At 47.8% G+C, this 17,848-nt stretch overlaps 1 protein-coding gene across 1 annotated transcript; it reads left to right on the forward strand.

Annotated features, from left to right (window-relative positions):
- Nucleotides 1-2,474: 2,474 nt before the first annotated feature.
- PURB (purine rich element binding protein B) lies at nt 2,475-3,842 on the forward strand. The gene is given in 2 exon segments (XM_078379677.1): nt 2,475-3,370; nt 3,372-3,842. Coding segments are annotated over 2 exon segments (1,092 nt in total). The 5' UTR covers nt 2,475-2,617; the 3' UTR covers nt 3,711-3,842.
- Nucleotides 3,843-17,848: the final 14,006 nt, after the last annotated feature.

A 17,848-nucleotide genomic window follows, 5' to 3' on the forward strand; every position in this document is an offset into this window, starting at 1 on the left:
CGCCTGGCAGCCACTCCAGACCGTATTCCTTTTTCAGCATTAGGTACTACCCAGGCAGCTCTTGAAAGGTGGGAAGGGGCAGGAAAGCAATGCCCCCCCCAATAAAAAGACCTTCTGGATCTCGCTGACCTCCTTTGCCTTCTGCAGCTGGTGAAAATGACTTTGAGGGCACAAATGGTCACAGAGCACACTTCAGTCCTGCTCACAGGATGGGACACAAATGAAATAAGGCTTCAGCAGAAGGCATTCTTGCCAGGAAGTTTTTGTTTCCGCAGTGGAGAAGCCCTTGCTTGATACTGGTTCTGCAAATCTTTAAAAAGTGTAGATGGTTATCTCTGAAAAGGAGATCTGAGTGCCTGAAGTGGCTTCCTGAACTAATACAGGAAGTATGAACACCCAACCATTCTGTAAATTTGCTGACACACATATACAGTATATGTTCGCACACATGCACACAAGGTCCAGTTGAGGCTTTTTCTTCTTCCTCTTCTCCACCAGGAGACTCAAAGCAAAGGCACTTATTTTAAGTTTGGTACTATATGTAATCAGTTTGACTAGTCAGTTCACATTTGTTTGGTGAAGTCTATCTCCTTCAAGTTGCCAGTTCCAAATCCTGAGGAGCATGTAGCTTCATGGGTTATGGATGGGAAATTTCAGCCCGTGTGATTTTCCCCTAGTCTAGTCCTGAAGTGGCAGAAAAAGCTACACCTGGCAGACTTTTATTTTAACTTATGAGTCTTTGTGGTTCCTGTGCTGCCATGTTTGGAACCATATTACGATGGTGTGGCTGGCATGTCTACATCATCTACACTTCCAGAGTTCCCTTAACTGTCTGCTCCCCTTCTTGCCAAAAGTTCTTCCTGTTCCTGGATGACAGTATGCAATACAGTACGCTTCTCAAATGTTCTTCTCGGTTGGCCCCTTCCGCAATTTCCACGGTTGCACCACCTGCTGTTTTCCCAATCCCTTGCTTCCTTCACTTAAGACCAAAGCACACATTAAGGCGAATGCCCCTTCCTCCGTTTTCCCTTCCACAATGCCACTTTCAAAGATACATGCTGCAGAATCCAAACTTGGACATCAGGCCCATGTTTATTTTTCAGTGACCAGTCAGAAGACAAAGCATGCTACATGCAAGATAGGAAGCTGAAGGAAATCACATGCCCCGACAAACGGAAGACTTTCTCCACTTGGAGGAGCACCTCTTCTAAATACAGGCTAAGTGGATTAGTTTGACTTCATTTCTTTTGGCCTTCCTACATCTGGAGTGGGAACTGGGGGCTTTTTGCTCCTTCAGACGTTAACAATACCAGGTCCCATAATCCCCTTTATCACGGTCTCCAGTGTCTGGGGCTGATGGGAGCTGTAGTCCAGCCTCTCCTTGGGGCCCCAACTCAGCCCGTTTCTTGGGCAGAGTTAAGTGAGGTGGGGAGTTGAAGAAGAAACCCACCCGGCCCTTCTCGCGTGTCGCTCTACTCCGACATTCCGTCTTGACTGCTTCGTCAAGAGTTCTGACAGAACTCTGGGGCTTTTGGGGTCGTGAGGAGAGGCCGGATTCCCCTTTGTGTGTTCCTAAGGCAGAGAAAGGGGGTTGATGAGGGTGAGAGAACCTGTGAGGCGAACGCAAGGCGGGAGGGAAGAGAGAGAGTGAGAGTGAGAGCGCGAGAGGCCACGGGCGCTGAGGCGGCGGATTCTCCTGAGGCAAGAACGACGACGACGACGACGACGATGACGCGCAAGCTGAGGCGAAAGCGCGCCCCCGAGGGAGAGCGAGGGCGAAGGGACGGACGGACTGGACGGACTCCCCTCTTGTCGCAGAAGGGGAAGGGAGGAAGGGAAGGGAAGGAAGCGGGGAATCAAGACGTAGAGGCGGCGAAGAGGGAAGGGAACGGCCGGCAGGAGGGCGGACGCGAGCGAGCGAGCGCGCGCCCGTACGCACGCACGCACGCACGCTGAGGCAAAAACACGGAAGGGAAGCGCCTCGCGCTCACGTCCCACCTTCCCCCCCTCAAAACCGCCCCTCCCCCCCCCCGCGCGCCTGACTCCCAACCTTCTCCCGCCCGCCTTTTGTGAGGCCAAAGTAGAAGAGGCGGGGCTTTTAAGTTGGAAGCTGGCGCTCGCTTCCGGTTCAGGGGGGGGAGGAGAGAAGAAGGAACGGGGGGGGGCTGTCGCCATACTGGCCAGCAAGGCTGGCACCTCAGCCGGCCACCGGAAGTGGGTCCTGCCCGCGAGAAGAGGAGGAGGAGGAGGAGGGAGAGGGCGCCAGCGAGCGGGGGGGGGGGGAGCGGAGAAAGCGCGCGCGTGCGTACACGGGGACGCGCCAGGCGGCACGGAAAGGGAAGAGGCAGGCGCGCGGGGGCGCGTAGGGGAGGGAGGGTGTCTGCGCGTGCGCGCTCGCCCGCCCCGCTCTCTCTGCGTGCGCGTGCGTGCAAGGGAGAGCGCGAGCGTGTGTGTGTGTGGAGAGAGGGAAAGAGAGCGAGAGAGAGCGAGCGTGTGAGGAGAAGGAGGAGGAGAGCCGGAGCGGACGGGCGGGCGGACGGACGGACGGGGGCGCGGGCAGGCTGGGCCTGACGACGGTGGCTGAAGGCATCGGAGGAGGAGGAGGAAGACGGAGAAGATGGCGGACGGGGACAGCGGGAGCGAGCGAGGGGGCAGCGGGAGCGGCGGCGGCGGCGGTGGCGGCGGGCCCGGAGGCGGCGGCGGCGGCGGGGGCTTCCAGGGACACCGCGGCGGCGGCGGCGGGGGAAGCGGCGGCCCGGGCCCGGAGCAAGAGACGCAGGAGCTGGCCTCGAAGCGCCTGGACATCCAGAACAAGCGCTTCTACCTGGACGTGAAGCAGAACGCCAAGGGCCGCTTCCTGAAGATCGCCGAGGTGGGCGCGGGGGGCTCCAAGAGCCGCCTCACCCTCTCCATGGCCGTGGCCGCCGAGTTCCGCGACTACCTGGGCGACTTCATCGAGCACTACGCCCAGCTGGGGCCCAGTAGCCCCGAGCAGCTGGCCCAGGCCTCGCCCGGCGGAGGAGGGGAGGACGGCAGCGGAGGCGGCGGCGGCGGGGTGGGGGGCCCCCGGCGGGCCCTGAAGAGCGAGTTCCTGGTGCGGGAGAACCGCAAGTACTACCTGGACCTCAAGGAGAACCAGCGCGGCCGCTTCCTCCGCATCCGGCAGACCATCAACCGCGGCCCGGGCGGCGGCGGAGGCGGCGGCGGCGGCGGGCCGGGCTTCCCGGGAGGCCCGCCGGGCCTGCAGAGCGGCCAGACCATCGCGCTGCCCGCCCAGGGCCTCATCGAGTTCCGCGACGCCTTGGCCAAGCTGATCGACGACTACGGCGCCGACGAGGACGAGCTGGGCGGCGGAGGAGGCGGCGGAGGGGGGTCCCGGCGGCGGCGGCGGAGGCCCTTACGGGGAGCTCCCCGAGGGCACCTCCATCACGGTGGACTCGAAGCGCTTCTTCTTCGACGTCGGCTGCAACAAGTACGGCGTCTTCCTGCGCGTCAGCGAGGTGAAGCCCTCGTACCGCAACGCCATCACGGTGCCCTACAAGGCCTGGGCCAAGTTCGGCGGCGCTTTCTGCCGCTACGCCGACGAGATGCGAGACATCCAGGAGCGCCAGCGGGACAAGCTCTACGACCGACGAGCCGGACCCGCCGGGCCGGGCAGCGGCAGCGGCGCCGGGGACGACTCCGACGGCGACGACGTGGACGACGACTGAGCCTCGGCCCCCGCGGTGGCGGCGGCGGCGGCTTTTGCTTCTCCTGCTTCTTCTTCTTCTTCCTCCTCCTCGTCCCACCACCTTCGCCCTCCACCCCACCCCATTCCCGCCCCAGCGGCCCCCCGGCCCTTCCAGGAGACTTGCCACCCCACAGGAGGGAGAGAGGAGGAACCGGATGGAAACGGGAGCGGCACCCGGCTCCCCCTTCCTCCTCCAGCTTTCTTCCCTCCTCTTCCTCTTTCCCTGGCATCGAGGAGAAGAGGAGAGCGAGCTGCTACAAGAAGATTGCCTCGTTAGACCCACCGACCTGCACCACTTCACACAGATCCAGATTTGCCCTCCAAATTTCTACCGCCCCTGACATCCTTATTTTCCCCCCGGGATACAGCATCTGCCGGCCAGTTGGCCCATCCTTCAAGACCTGTTTCTGACATCAACCAGGTCCTGCCCTACATAGAGGAATGCTCATGACCTCAGTTGACCTCCACCCTTGCCCACCGTGGAGAATATGGATCCCTTCCATCTAAATCTACCCAAGCCTTCCAAGGCTCCTCATCTGCCTAAGGACTGAAATATATATATTTATATATTTTTGGAAGAAGAAGAGAAGGTACTTGGATCGCATCTCCTTCTCTCTTTCCTCTTCCCTTCACTCCAGCATGTTTTTCCCCCCAGTTGGCATCTCTCCACTCTTGAAACCAGCATTCTGGAGACTATATGGCCACTGAGCACATTTCGAAGGAAGGGGAGAAGCCGCCACAACTTTCCACATCAGTGGGTGAGGGTTGGGGGGGGAATGCAAAGCCCAAGGGGGCCACTTCTAAAGATCAGTCGTCATAGACATAGCCCAGCAGAAGTGGGGTTGGGGGTAAGGAGGGGGGACATAAAGGGTGGGTGAACACAGAGTTTTCAACAAGAAAGCAGGGAAGGTGGAAACTATCTGGACCAACGTCCATCATTGTAGTTTCCCCTTTCCAGAATTGTTTGTCTTAATTTTGGGGTGAAAATTGCTAAGCTCCAGTTGCCTGGACTGGAATTGATAAGCAAATTAGCTGGCAGGTTCTGAAGATCCCTTTTTTAAAAGAAGAAGAAGAAGAAATGGGGGTTGCAGTCAGGCAGGTTAAAGAGAAACAGGCATAAAGCACAAGGAATGCAGAGTGTATTGGTGGCTACTCACTGAAGTTCTTCCCCTTCTCTCCAAATAAGGTGAAAGAGCAAATGGCTTTAGTAGTTGGTGGAAATGGGAGCTGCTTTTCTGCAAGCTTCAAAAGATGATCTTGTCAAATGAGTGGAATCTGGCTTGTAGGCTGGGTTTTTTGGAAAAAAAAGACACTTAAATTGGTAATTCGGCCAAGGAAACCTGGCTCTGGATCTGTGAAAAGGTTAAGAAGGAAACTGAAGACTTCTTTCATCGTGCAAATAAGCGGGACATGTTTTATGAAAACAGATGGCTCAGGTTCAGAAGTCCAGCATCAGTTATTCTTTTAACAATTTTTTTTTCCAAACGAAAAGTGAACCCAGTCCATTTTCTTCGTACCTCACATTCTGTTAATGGCAAAGCTGGCAAGAATGGTTTGATGGGATGGGTCGCTCAGAGCAATGCATGCCCTGTGGGAGCTTAATAGTCATCGCTAATACAGAGCAGAATCAAACCGACAAAGTTCTGTGACAATGAACATTACCCTAGCAGCAGTTGACCACCTGCAGATTTTATTAAAGACTGGCTACTGCCAACTTCTCTAGCTGTCTTGCCCAAACAAAGTTGGGTCTCCCTGCCCAAAGAATTTCCTCATCTATATTTTAAACGGTTTCTTACCTAAAACGATATTTTTTTAAATTGAATGAATTCAGTCCTATTCCCTCTGAAAGGAGTTTTTAGATACATTATATACTAGCAACTTTGAATTGAATGGGAATTACGCTGTTCATTACAAAGTTTCGGGTATTATTTGTGCAACATTTTAGAGGCAAGTAAACCTTCCTCTACAGTCTTTCTTTCTTTTTAATTGTGCATGCCTGTCCTTTATTTGAGCTGCCTTTTTAATTTATTGCATACCCATATTACCTTATTTTGGTATTAATCTTATCTATGCTGTCTTTGTTTTGTATTTATTAGAAAGCAAGGAGACGTAAAAACCATTTTCTCACTCAGTAGTGACTGTGGTGGAGAAATTGGCTAGAATTTTTTAAAAAATGAAATTGATTTCTCTTTAGCTGTTATAAAGATCAGCAAATAACATCAGAATAGTTTACCACAAAATGTTCAGCACACACATGATTGTCTATTTTAAAGCTCGTTCTTTACTCCCAGTGACCGTGGTAGATCTTTTTATGATATCCTTGAAGAAACTTTATTTCCATTTTTCTCCGTTGCAAAGAACTTGTTTCCTGAATTGTAATGGGAGCAATAGTATTTCTTGATGTTTTAATTACATCTGTATACTTGTACTGTATTTTTGTACTCTCTAAGGCAGCTGTTTTCAATAATGTCCTGCTGTATTTACCTATGTATTTTTGTTCAAATGTATGTAGTTCTTTGCTTCGGAGAACAATTTTCACCAACAAAAGTTTCAGCGTGCAGATTAACTGGGATAGCCGCAGCCCTCTAGGACTGCGGGAAAACTCTGCTTCACTAATTAGAGATTTAGGCAGCAATGAAAATTGAGGCTGCAGAAGCTTGGTGTATATTGCTATAACTCTTCACTCGTTTTAAAACAGTGTACAATACTTGTATAGACCAACAATGTTTTGTTGCTTCAGTGGTATTTGGGTTTTTTTGGATTTTTCCCTTCTGTTGCTCTGCTGCTGTGAGCCGATTAAGTTCTTGCAAAGATGCAGTACCCCTCCTTGTCAGGAGATTTTTTTTCTTTTTTCTTTTTTGGCTGAATTGCAGTAACTAGCCTTACCTTTGTATTATGTGGTAGTGACAGGGTTTTGACTGTCCCTGGGCCAGTGACTATAATTAGCTGCCTAAGAAGTATGTGGAAGTGGACAGAAGCATATATCAGTTGTATGCCAAGAACGCTGCCATATATGGTGTTGGCTTTGGCAACCACATAGAGTGTCCTGGAGTCATTAAACCAGTTAAACCAACATATTTTGAGTATACAGATGGACACACGAACCTTCGAGGTGGTGACAATGCAGTGTGTCAGCTAAAAGCTCTAAAAGTATTAGGCTTTTTTGGGCCCCACTAAGTATAAATGGTGGGCTTTCAAATTTTTAACTAATACTGATGTTATCTTACCATAGTGGGCTAATAGCTAGATTTCTTTGCTGTGGGAAAATTAGTCCTGGTGGCGCAAGAGCTTGTTAGGTGCAGGGATTCACTGAGGAAATGGTTGCTTGCAGTTGTTGGAACATGGGGGGGAGGGCGATGGACATGAGGGGGTTGCTTGAAGTCTGGACAGTTTTGGACCACCCCCTTCCCCACAAGAGCTTGGAACGTTTGTGCTTAAGACAACAGAAGCTGCAAGTGTTGTTTCAAAGTCATTTCAATTGGCCTCATAACACAATGGGAATTGTCATCTGCATTGGGCGATTGTAAATTTTCCCCATCCCAATGACACACCTTGCACAGAGTACATCTTCAAAAAAATCACGCTGCTCTCTAAGCCTGGTAATTTGTCTGTGATTGGTCTCAGCACATTCTAGGTAGGCACGCTTATGCCTGTTTAGAATCGCTGCTGTATATGTGATGGGTATATTCAGCCACATTGGGAAAACGTATTACTCAGATTACATGTCAGAGGAGTGAACCTTCTTATTCTTGTTCATGTTCTTGTCTGTAAATGTCAATTTGGGTAAGAGTTTTCCCATTCTTGGTGCTGCAGTTAACTCATATCCTTGATTTTTCCCCCCTGCAGCAATGTTGACAATACCTCAGTGCAGTTTACAAGCTGCTGCATACAGCATACCTATGATTAAGCTAGCTCAATCCCATTAAACTTTCTTTAAAAATCCAGTTACTGGATTTAAGATGCCACATGTTAGGGGGTGTTGATTCCAACTGCTTATGGATCACACTGGCTTCTTGAAATGTAGATTCTGGAGAGAGAGAGAAAAAAAATAGGTAACCTCCCTGGAGAGTTTTCCTGCATATCTGACATTTCTAGATTTCTATCATCCTGTCATCTGCTGTACAAAATGAAATGTAAATCTTGTATAGCATCAAAAAATGTAAATATTTGAGGCATACTGGTATCAACACCTGTAGCTCTAGATCCGATCTAGTTACAGGCTTATGTACTTTCCATGGTGGTTTGTTGCAGAGCGGTTACAGAGGTAACAGTGAAGGCTTGATTCTTGCTTTTTCTCAACAACAACAAAAGGCGAGCACCCACTGCTGTTTACTCTAGAATCCTCTTTGCAACAAACCCCAGATCTCTTTTTTAAAAATTCTGCTCCAATTTCTCTCCGCCAAAATTCATTTTATTATCCTCTCCTACCTTTGTTTTTGGGATAATGGGCGCAAGATGCAGGTTACAATAGGCCTCTCATATTGAGTGGTCCCATTGTTGACTGCAGATTTCAGGTATTGGAACAGATGAGGATGGCTTGTGATGTGCTCCCATCATCAAAAGCGGGAGGGGGTTGTAATATATTTGACTACACAGGACATTGGGAAAGTGACTTTACTCAGCTTGCTTTTCTCTTATGAGGGTGGCAGTCTTGTGATTTTGGTGGAAAACTGTTCAGTGCACAGACAAGAATTGACCTCTCAAAGTTTTAACAGAAAGATTATGGTACTTTATCTGATGCACAATTTAATCTCTCAGCAGATATTCTTTTTTTTTTTTTAAACTTGTGGCCTTGACTCTTAGTGGAAGGGAGAAGGATCTAGTTTTTCCCTATATGAAAGTGGCACTTTTTGGCTTCAGAATTATTCTAATTCTACATAGTTAGTAAACATGTCATTGATATGCTTCCTTTTTAAAGCAAGTAAAATGGAAAATGTATTGAAAAATGTTTGCTATGAAGTGCATTTAGTTTTGTAAAAGGGACAGGACCGCCAATTTAAACATTTAAAACTTAAAGCACCTTGATATTTTGGTGTTTTTTTTCCTTTTCTAAGAAATTTTTAAAATAATTTCTGAAAGCATCATGTGCAAGCCATTTTAGTTTTATGAGCAGAACCTTAGGGTATGTCTGTGTTACAGATCTAATGGTTTTATGGCGGAAGAACTGTTACAACATTCTCTAAAGAATCTTGAGTCATAGCTTGGTATGGAGATCCACTGCCAGGGGATCCATTGCCCTCCCTCAGTAAATTGAGTATTTCTGGAGAGAGAGAGAGAAAATGACTGTTAAATAAAACCGGTTGTGTTGATGTGTTCCAAACCGGTGCATTCAGACTATTCTGTACCTGGATGCTCAGACTTCTCAAAGCTGGCATGAATGCCAAACTGATAGCAACAGATCTTGTGTTTCTTTCTTGGTTACCTGTTTCACTCTGATAGAATTGTGGTGTAAATACGTTATCTTCTTCATGGTAGCTTCCTTCCGTCGTGTACTTCTCGATACACCCCAGACACATTTGGGATGTTAGAAACCTTTGTCTCTTGTCCAGTCCTGCTACTTACAGTAATTTAGTGTCAGCAGAATTGCACTGGTTAAATGTTCTTGAGCCAAATCATCTCAGTTGTCAGACGGGGTTTATTAAAATGTGCTTGCTTCAAGATGATTTGTTAGGTTTACGAATGATGACCAGGGGAAGCTTCCTCGTAGTAGAAGAGAATCCTTCCGCTCTCCCATGAAGGCTCTAAAGAGGTTCACATTTTGCACTTTTGTGGGTTTCAGCAAATCCCAGAAAGAATAAAAACGAAAAAGGACTGGGACAGATTGTTTGAGGGTTGTTTTTTTTTAAGGTATCTTGATGCTGGGGAAGAAAATATGTAGTGGTTTAAACCCACCAGCTTTCTCACAGGACTTCCAGCCCAGAGAAGTTTAATATATATAAAAAAATCAAACATCAGAATGTGGCCACGAACTACTACCTCTCGTACCTGTAGAATGACAGTTCTCTGCAATGGTGCTAGACTAATGTCATCTTAAAATTAATCGGATTGCTTCTCTGTTTTAATATATGGTGGCCTATAGCTAAGCTATCATGGTTGGAGTTCTGTTTTTTAAAGAATCAAAAATTACCTTGCATAGTTTTGAGGAGCAGCACAGTGTCTGAGACCTTTAAAAAAAAACTGAACAACTAGTTTTGTGCGCTTGACCTGGGGTTAGACTTGTGTTTTTTTAATATAGTAACCCAGCCCTTATTATGGCAAGGCCCTTTGAAAACAGAAAAGTTTCAAAAGGAGTTTGTAGTGGAGAAAGAGGAATAGTTGCAGGATCTCCCTGGGTGCACGCATGCCATTCTTTTGCATACACCCAAAGTAGCTTGTTCTTTCCTGGCCAGTAATCCACTACTGGAGTGGGGAATGTTAAGGCCAGTGGTATAAATTTATTCATATCTGGTTTTGAAGAGGAGAACTAGAGTTGAGAGAAGTATACCTGAAGATCTCTGGAGGGTTACCATTCTATACTTGCTCAATTTTCAGTCGCCTCTTAGTCTCTTCAAAGACAGAGTCTAGAATGTTGGCTAATTGAAGTTCCAATCAGTTATCATGACAATTTTTATATTTTGCTAATAGATGGCTTGTCACCTTTCTCCAGCCCTTTTATTTCTAATCTGACAAAGGAATAATGCTCAAGGTTTCAAGGTCTCTTGGAAATTCTGACAAAATTCTATCTTAAATTCCGTGTAGGGAAGGTGTAGTGTGCTTTGTCAAAGCTGTTTTGTAATATGCTGCTATGTAGCCTTAATTTCGTAATGTATTTGTGTATGTGTATGTGTACATATACACTTACATACAAAGTAAGCGGCCCATAATTAAGCAGAACGTCCATAAAGCTATTGTGAAAACGCAAGGAAGGTTTGCTGCTGCTGTCCCTCTGTGCCCCTTTGCCCCCCCCCCCATTTTACTGCCACTCTGTTCAGGTAGGTGGACAGTTCAGAACTTTCAGCGAAAACTTAATTTAAGTCACTGTGCAGCATTTTAAGCCAGGCAAATTTTCAAGGCTAGATGTTTAATTTCTTGCCCTGCTCTTCTATGCGGAAAGGCCCATCTGGTTAGAAAATCCCATATTTGAGTTCATGTGGGATTTATAAGAAGAATATAGCTTAATCTCTTTGTTTCTTTCCAGTGCCCTGTCTTCAGAATTGGAGCTGTTGGCTAAGGCTTGTTTCAACTTTTAAGTGCCCAGATATATGGGTTCGCAAAGGGTCTCCAGGCTTATTTCACCTGGGTGGACACTCTGGCCTTCCCACTGTTTTTACAAGGTAGATAGATGGTGAAGAGAGAGAGAGAGTAGGTATTTTCTGCATGCCACAGGTTGCATGAGCTGCTGCTTGCATTTTCTCCCAGTGTTTCAAGTCATCCCTTTTGATCTGTTCCCAAACGCGTTGCTAAATCTGGATTCACGTTGCTCTTTACTTAGTTACAGGTATAAAATCTATATAGAAAGAGTGGGGTTTTTTTTTGTATTAGTGTGGAATAGTGGTTTCCAGACTCAGCTCCTAGGGATTCTGAAGTTCCTCAGAAGTTTATCCTCAGTGAGAAGGCCGCTTGTCCACTCGGCAACCACAGAGGAGAGTTTTGGGTATTGAGAAATAGCGACTAGGCTTATCGGTGCCCTGTTTGAACCGAGAATTTTCCCTAGCATCCACCTTAAAATTCTGTGCAATGCATACCTTCTGCAGCCAGAGCTCAAGGCAGGCAAAGAGTGTTGTAAAACAGCTTTTCAGATATTGGGGGGTTTAAAAAAGAGGCAGACGTTGAGTGGTAGCCCTTTCTGTGGGAGGCAGGTTATTTTTGCTAATATTGCCAGTGCTGAATTGCTGGCTGTCTTCCATGTTTTGCCAAGATCCATGGACTATCTGCTCATGAGCAGGATTTGAGGTCTCTTGTTTCTCTTGCTGCTTAGTGAAATTCCATTTACATGGCGGCTGGGTCGACCTCGTGAGTATGGATCGTCCACTGGAGTGGCTAGAGGGTGCACCTCAGCTGTGCTTTTGTTGGCGTGGACACCAAAGTCCTTTTCCAGAGGAGGGTAGCACAATTGGCTGCCGCTCTTCATTACAGGTTTTGCTTGTTGCAGAACTCACCGTCTCTCGAGTCTTATGATTACGGATTTATCAAAAGCGAAGTGCAAAGTTACTAAGAACGGGTGAGTTGGTGGAGAGAACAGTGCCCTCAGGGAGTGGAGGTTTTGCTGGGCTGAATGTATAATTTCAGTAGTGAGCAAATAATTTAATTTGGTATAGAGTTGGGGAAAAAATGTGCAAGTGATATACTTGATCGTATATGGATGTAACCAATCAACCCATATGTAAATATACACATGTTTGTACATTGTATACATAGAAAGATGTCTGTGTACATGTGTATGTATTTATAAAATTGTTTCTCTGCTAGATAGTAAATGCAAAAGTAGCTCTAATTTTATATATAAATACATATATAAAAAGCTCCCCACTATGAATATATTATATAAATGCTAGAAGTTAATTTGTAGTAAAATAGGATTTCAGGAATATCTGCTGAGAGACCAAAAAGTTCACTTTTAAGTACCTTAATTAAAGAATAAAGTTTATTCCTCTTGTTTATTTTTTTATGAAAAATTAAATGCACTTTAACTGGCAACACACACACACACACAGAGCGCTGCATGGTGCAGTTTCAAACATAAGGAAATTTTTAAAGTGCAGCACCCATTCAAAATATATATATATATATATATACGTTCTTTCTCACCTGTCAAGCAGAGTGTTGGAAATGATTTGAAATCCCAGGGTCTGAGCTGCGGTTTGTCTTGCTGCCCTTTGGCTGAAGCTTAGATTCTGATTTCCCTTTTGGGGGCAGGGGTGGGAGAGGGGCTTGCAGGCCTGCTTTTTAAAGAGCAAAGTCGATACAGCCAGACAGTGCAGGCTGTTCTCAAATAGGCAGGTCCTGGATTTACCACTAGCTAACTAGCAACAAGTCCAAATGACGTAAAGAACTCCTCATGCTAGTTGAGCACTCCTTACAATAGCAGGTTTTTGCAAATGGAGTTTTACAGTCTATATTTAAAAATTGTATGTTTGTAACAAATAAAAGTATGCGGAAAAGTGAATGAACCATGTACCGCAGCCTCAGTGTTTTTGTTATGCGGGAAGGGGATGTTTTGTGTGATGCCATTGAAGGTTAAACATTACCATCTTTTATTGGGTCTGCTCTAGGTTTAATAGGCCACCAGCTATAACTTAGTTGAAATCCTGTTGCGTAGCTATGCCTGTGTAACTCAAAAGTTGCACAAGGTGTTGCAGCTTGCACCAAGGCAGAAGTTGTATCTAGGCAGTAATTCTGCACAGTCAGACACAGTCTGGGCATAACCTCTTGTGAACTTCCACAGGTTTAACTTGCGCTGCAACAAGTGCAATAGGATTCCAGTGATTGCCTGTTTAAACTTGGAGGGTAGAGAGCCATCCAAGTTGGCAGATGGAATATGAAGTGGCCCGGGGCCCTTGGGGTGGCAAAAGTTATTATTTTGAGGCATTAAAGATGATGGAATAGTAGATCATTTTAGTCTATTTATTGGATTTATGAGTGTATTTATCCTGCATGCTTATAGCAGTTTGGTGCTCTTTAACGGTCATGGTGTAGCTAACAAGATATTGGGATCTGTCGGTGAGTTGCTCAGAACTCTGCTGTAAGGCCATGAGATGCACTTGAGTCATTAGGGGGTGGTCCTCAGGCTGCCCTCAGCCAACTCATTCCTTCTTGCCCTCTTATCAAAGGCGAGGGGGCAGAGTCCTGCCTAAGCTTATCCTGATGAACTCCCAGACTTGCATTCTCTGGCATGGATGAATCACCGGGCTTGCCTCTGACACTCTTCCCTGTCCGCCTTTGGCTACAGGGCTTGCCACCACCAACACCCCCAACTGAAATGGGCAGCAGGGACCACTAGCTAGAGTTCTCCAGCCAAGAATCCCACATCCCTCAACAAACAAATGGCCCCAGGAAGCCATGGATAATAAATGCATGCAAGTACCTCAAATTTGACAGGCTTTGATTTTTCAGTGCAGAATTTGTGTCAATGAAATTCTGCAGCCCTGCCACCAGCTGCTACTGCTAAGAATTTCTTGGGACAAAAGCGTGACTTTAAAAAGATGAGTTAGAGAGAATGAATAAAGATCAAGGAATTGTGTATCTTGTTTCCTTCATTTTACAAGATTCATGATTTAATGATCTTTATCCGTTGTCTTTAACTGTTGGTTATGTGATGAGAACAATAGACTGTTGCAGCTGATCATTCGGTGTAGTGTGAATGGGAAAAGAAAGGCAGAAAAAGGGAGAAGGCCTTGCGTGAAGGGCCTGAGCGACTGATTTGGATGCAGTGCAAAATAAGAGAGAGGCTGCGTCGTAGGTTGAAACAGGATGATGTCTGTCCTGCAGTAGGAGAGAGGAAGAGCGAGCAATGTCATGGCAGCCCTCCTGTTCACCTGCCTGCTTAGACGGGAGCGGTGCCGGTAGGTGCATTGCAGGAGTGCCCAGCCTTTTCTGGCAGTTCGGCTCCAGTGCTACTGATCCTCAGCTCAAAAGGGGAAAAAAGGGGGGGGGGGAATCTCAGCAAAATCTCTGCTACTGTACTTGTAAAAAGGCTATTAAGAGATGGCTCGAACAGGGTGTGCTGCACGTACCTAGTTCCCGCATGGGCTCCCCCTGTGGAGTTTTGCCAGAGCAGCTCCCTCTGGGTTACCGCGCAGCATCCGCTGGTCCTAGCCCTCCTCTTTGGTTGTCTCCTCTGCCCTCCGCCTTTTGTCATTCTGACCCCACTCCCCACCCCCACCCCTCTGCTCCCAAAGCTTTATCTGTGTTCCGCGTTCCTAACATTCCACTTTGGACATTTCTGATGGCCTAGCAGGCCAGGGGGAGGAGGAGCCGCCGCCCTGGGGGTCCCAGATGGGCTTCCTGCTCTCAAATCACAGCTGGTCCGGTGCCATGGCTGGCTCTCGCACCTGCAACCCGTATTGCCTCTGTATTGTTCTCAGTTTTTCTAGGTCGCCTCTTGGCCTCTCATAATCCTGCCTCCCTTGTTTTCTTAATTGCCTTTTCTCTCCCCTGTGACGGAAGAAGACCTGGAAGATTCCCACAGCTCTCTGCTGAGCTGTCAAATTCATGGGCTGACCTCAAGCCGGACCGTCTACCTCTTGGCCAGACCTACCTCACAGGGCTGCTGTGAGTACGAAGTGGCAGAAAAGAGCCACATATACCACCTGGAGAAAAGGTGGAATATAAATATAGCACATCATTGGATTTTCTGTTCCTTTGTCGACGTGCCAAATGATGCTGCAAAGATACCTCTCCGTCCCAAACTGAATGAGACACCGGTTGAGAAAGGGGATTTGCTGATTAGTTACAGTTATAGCTCCCTTCCAGTAACCCTATGACACTATACAGGGCTCTCCTTCAGGATAAATAAATAAAAAAGAATAATTACAGTAGCCTGTGGACACCCATGAGCCTCATGACTGAGTGGGGAGTGCAAGAGGTCACTTCAGTAAGCATTACTAGACACACAAGCTGTACCTGGGGAAATGCTGTCTTCCACAGAAACAGTGGGGCATGGGAAATTTGGACGTGCAGTTGCTTATCACAACCATTCCAATAGCCAGCCCTTCCTTCCATAAGGAGAGTCCCAAAATGCAGGCAGCTAGATCAGTTCATGTCACCAAATAGGCAACAGGTCTTTTGTAAAGTTAATAACTCTTGATGGTCCATTCAAAACCCAACCACATTCAGATCCATTACATTCCAACAGCAAAACAGTATACTGTTTCTGGAAAAATCCACTCCTCTCCTGACTACTGAGAGGATGGCAGCTAAGCTCAATGAGAAAGGGGGGGGGGGGTAAGCATAACAAGAACTTTATCCCGATTTGCATGTCCAACCCTAAAAAGGGAGATTCCTTCCTCTTCGCCTGAAACTGGAAGCATGCTTCACATTTGCAGGTGGAGGAAATGTGAGATTATTCCTGTGTGCCAGGAACCCAGGCCAGGTGTCAAGTCACAGTTCCTTGCATCTTGTTGGAAGAAGGCAAGGCCAGCCCAGAAACAAGAGATCCAGAGAAGCAAAAGCCAGTCCTGAGCTGCTTTGCCTCCCAAAGAGGGGCGGTTTCACTGGGTCCCTGTCATAGGAGAAGCGTCAGTTGTCAGGAAGCAGATTTGAGTTAAATGTTAGGGGGGAAATTCCCTAAAGACAAAAGCTGTTCCACAGTGGGTGGGTGGGGGGAAACTATTTTGAAATGTGATGGGGTATTTGAAGCAGAAGGTGATGGGGGACTGTCCTTGCACCCCCCGCCTCGATGATCCCATTTCCCCCACAACCCAATATGCTCTGAAAGGAGTCAAGTCTCCCTTCTCCTGCCAGAAGGAAGAAGGGGGCCAGGCTGGCCGGTCCTGATTTAATTAACTAATTTATCACAGCATGCCAGTGTGGGAATGGTTTGTCCTGAGAACACAATGTAATGTTAAGATTTGGGACTGAAACTTGGCAGAACGACATTCAAGTTGCCATTGAGCCATGAAATTAAATACTTCAATATTGGAAACTTGGGCCAGCTGTATTACCTCCCCCCCCACACACACACTGCCTAGACTACCTTATCGGGTTGTTGTGAAAATAAACAAGCAAGGAAGAAAATGGTGCACACTTGCTTTGAGCAATACCAGGAGTTGCCTTCTGTGGGGCAGACTATGGATCCATCTTGCACAACACCATCAATTTCCTCAGGATTTCAGGGGGGGGGAAATCTTTCAGACCTGGAGATCTGTGGCTTTCCTTCAGATCTGTGCTCAGCCACCACTGGTAATGATTGCCAAGCCCAACTCGGCTTCCAAAATCAGAGGAAATCATAGATGTTTAGAGTATAGATTTAACAAAATAATGAGTCTTGTGCGCCTTTAAGGCTAACTTATTATTGAACATAATAAGGCTTGGTGGACAGCAGCCGAATCCTTCAAGGTGGGTGGAGTGTAATCTCATACTCCTTCTCAGGGCTGACCCCAAACATTTTGCTGCCTGAGGCCACAAGAAGGAAAATGACATCCTGCTAGTCCATATGGAGAATCTGAGCAGGCTGGCAGTCATCCTTTCCTTGAACACTGAGGTTGGGCCACGCCTTCTCCAGCGCTCAAGGCCACCCTCTGGTTTAAGTGGCTCAAAGCAGGTTGTGTGACTACAGTACTTGGGCATCAAGGGGGGGGGGGGAGCTCAAGAGGAGAAGCCATCATCTGTTCCGTGAGGCACCTTCAAGGCCCGTTGTGCTCAGCAGAGAGCTGTTAATACCTGCAATGTAGTGGAGATGCAGCAGGAGAGACTCTGTAGACAAGACCACGGACATGGAGGAGGACATCAACTGATGCCTGTCCTGGGTTGTCCCTCCTACTCCTGCCTTTTGGCAACCTGGACCGCTGGAGGGGCTGCAAGATGTTCCGGGTGTGGTTTACAAGTGCTATCCCCTAGTAAGTACCCAGGTCCAGCAGGGATTTGAACCCAAGTCTCATGACTCGAGTCCAGCGCTGTCCCTCCTATAGGAGACTGGCTCTCTAGAAGATCAGTCATAATCAAATGACAACAACAAGGTGATTCTGTTCTTAAGGTACAAACATGACGATCATAATCTACAAGACGATCATAGATGACGAGGACCGAGGTCCACCCACCCACCCAGCAAGGCACCCAACTGAGTCCACAGTTTTCACATTCTTTGGGGAGACGCAGGCCTTTCTTCCCCCACCCCCGCCGGCCCCTGAGGATGATGAATCCGAGGGACCATCCCAAGCCGTTAAGTCGCCCCTGCGCACCTCAGACGGCGGGCCAAGGCTGGTTGTGTGGCATCTGCCCCCCTCCGCTGAAGCCGCCCAGTTTCGTGGTGCGTACTTTGCCCGGGCAGGGAGGGCCTGGGGCGCGCGCGCACAGAGGCGCGTCCACACAACCACACCACAGCCTTCCTCGGCTGGCGGTGCGCAACTTGGCTGCCGAGGGCCAAAAAAGGCCCAGGGCCGGGTGGGGGTGGGGGAGGAGGGCGAGCTCGATCGGGGCCGC

This window comes from Pogona vitticeps, chromosome 8 (genome assembly GCF_051106095.1).
Source record: "Pogona vitticeps strain Pit_001003342236 chromosome 8, PviZW2.1, whole genome shotgun sequence".
NCBI lineage: Eukaryota > Metazoa > Chordata > Lepidosauria > Squamata > Agamidae > Pogona > Pogona vitticeps.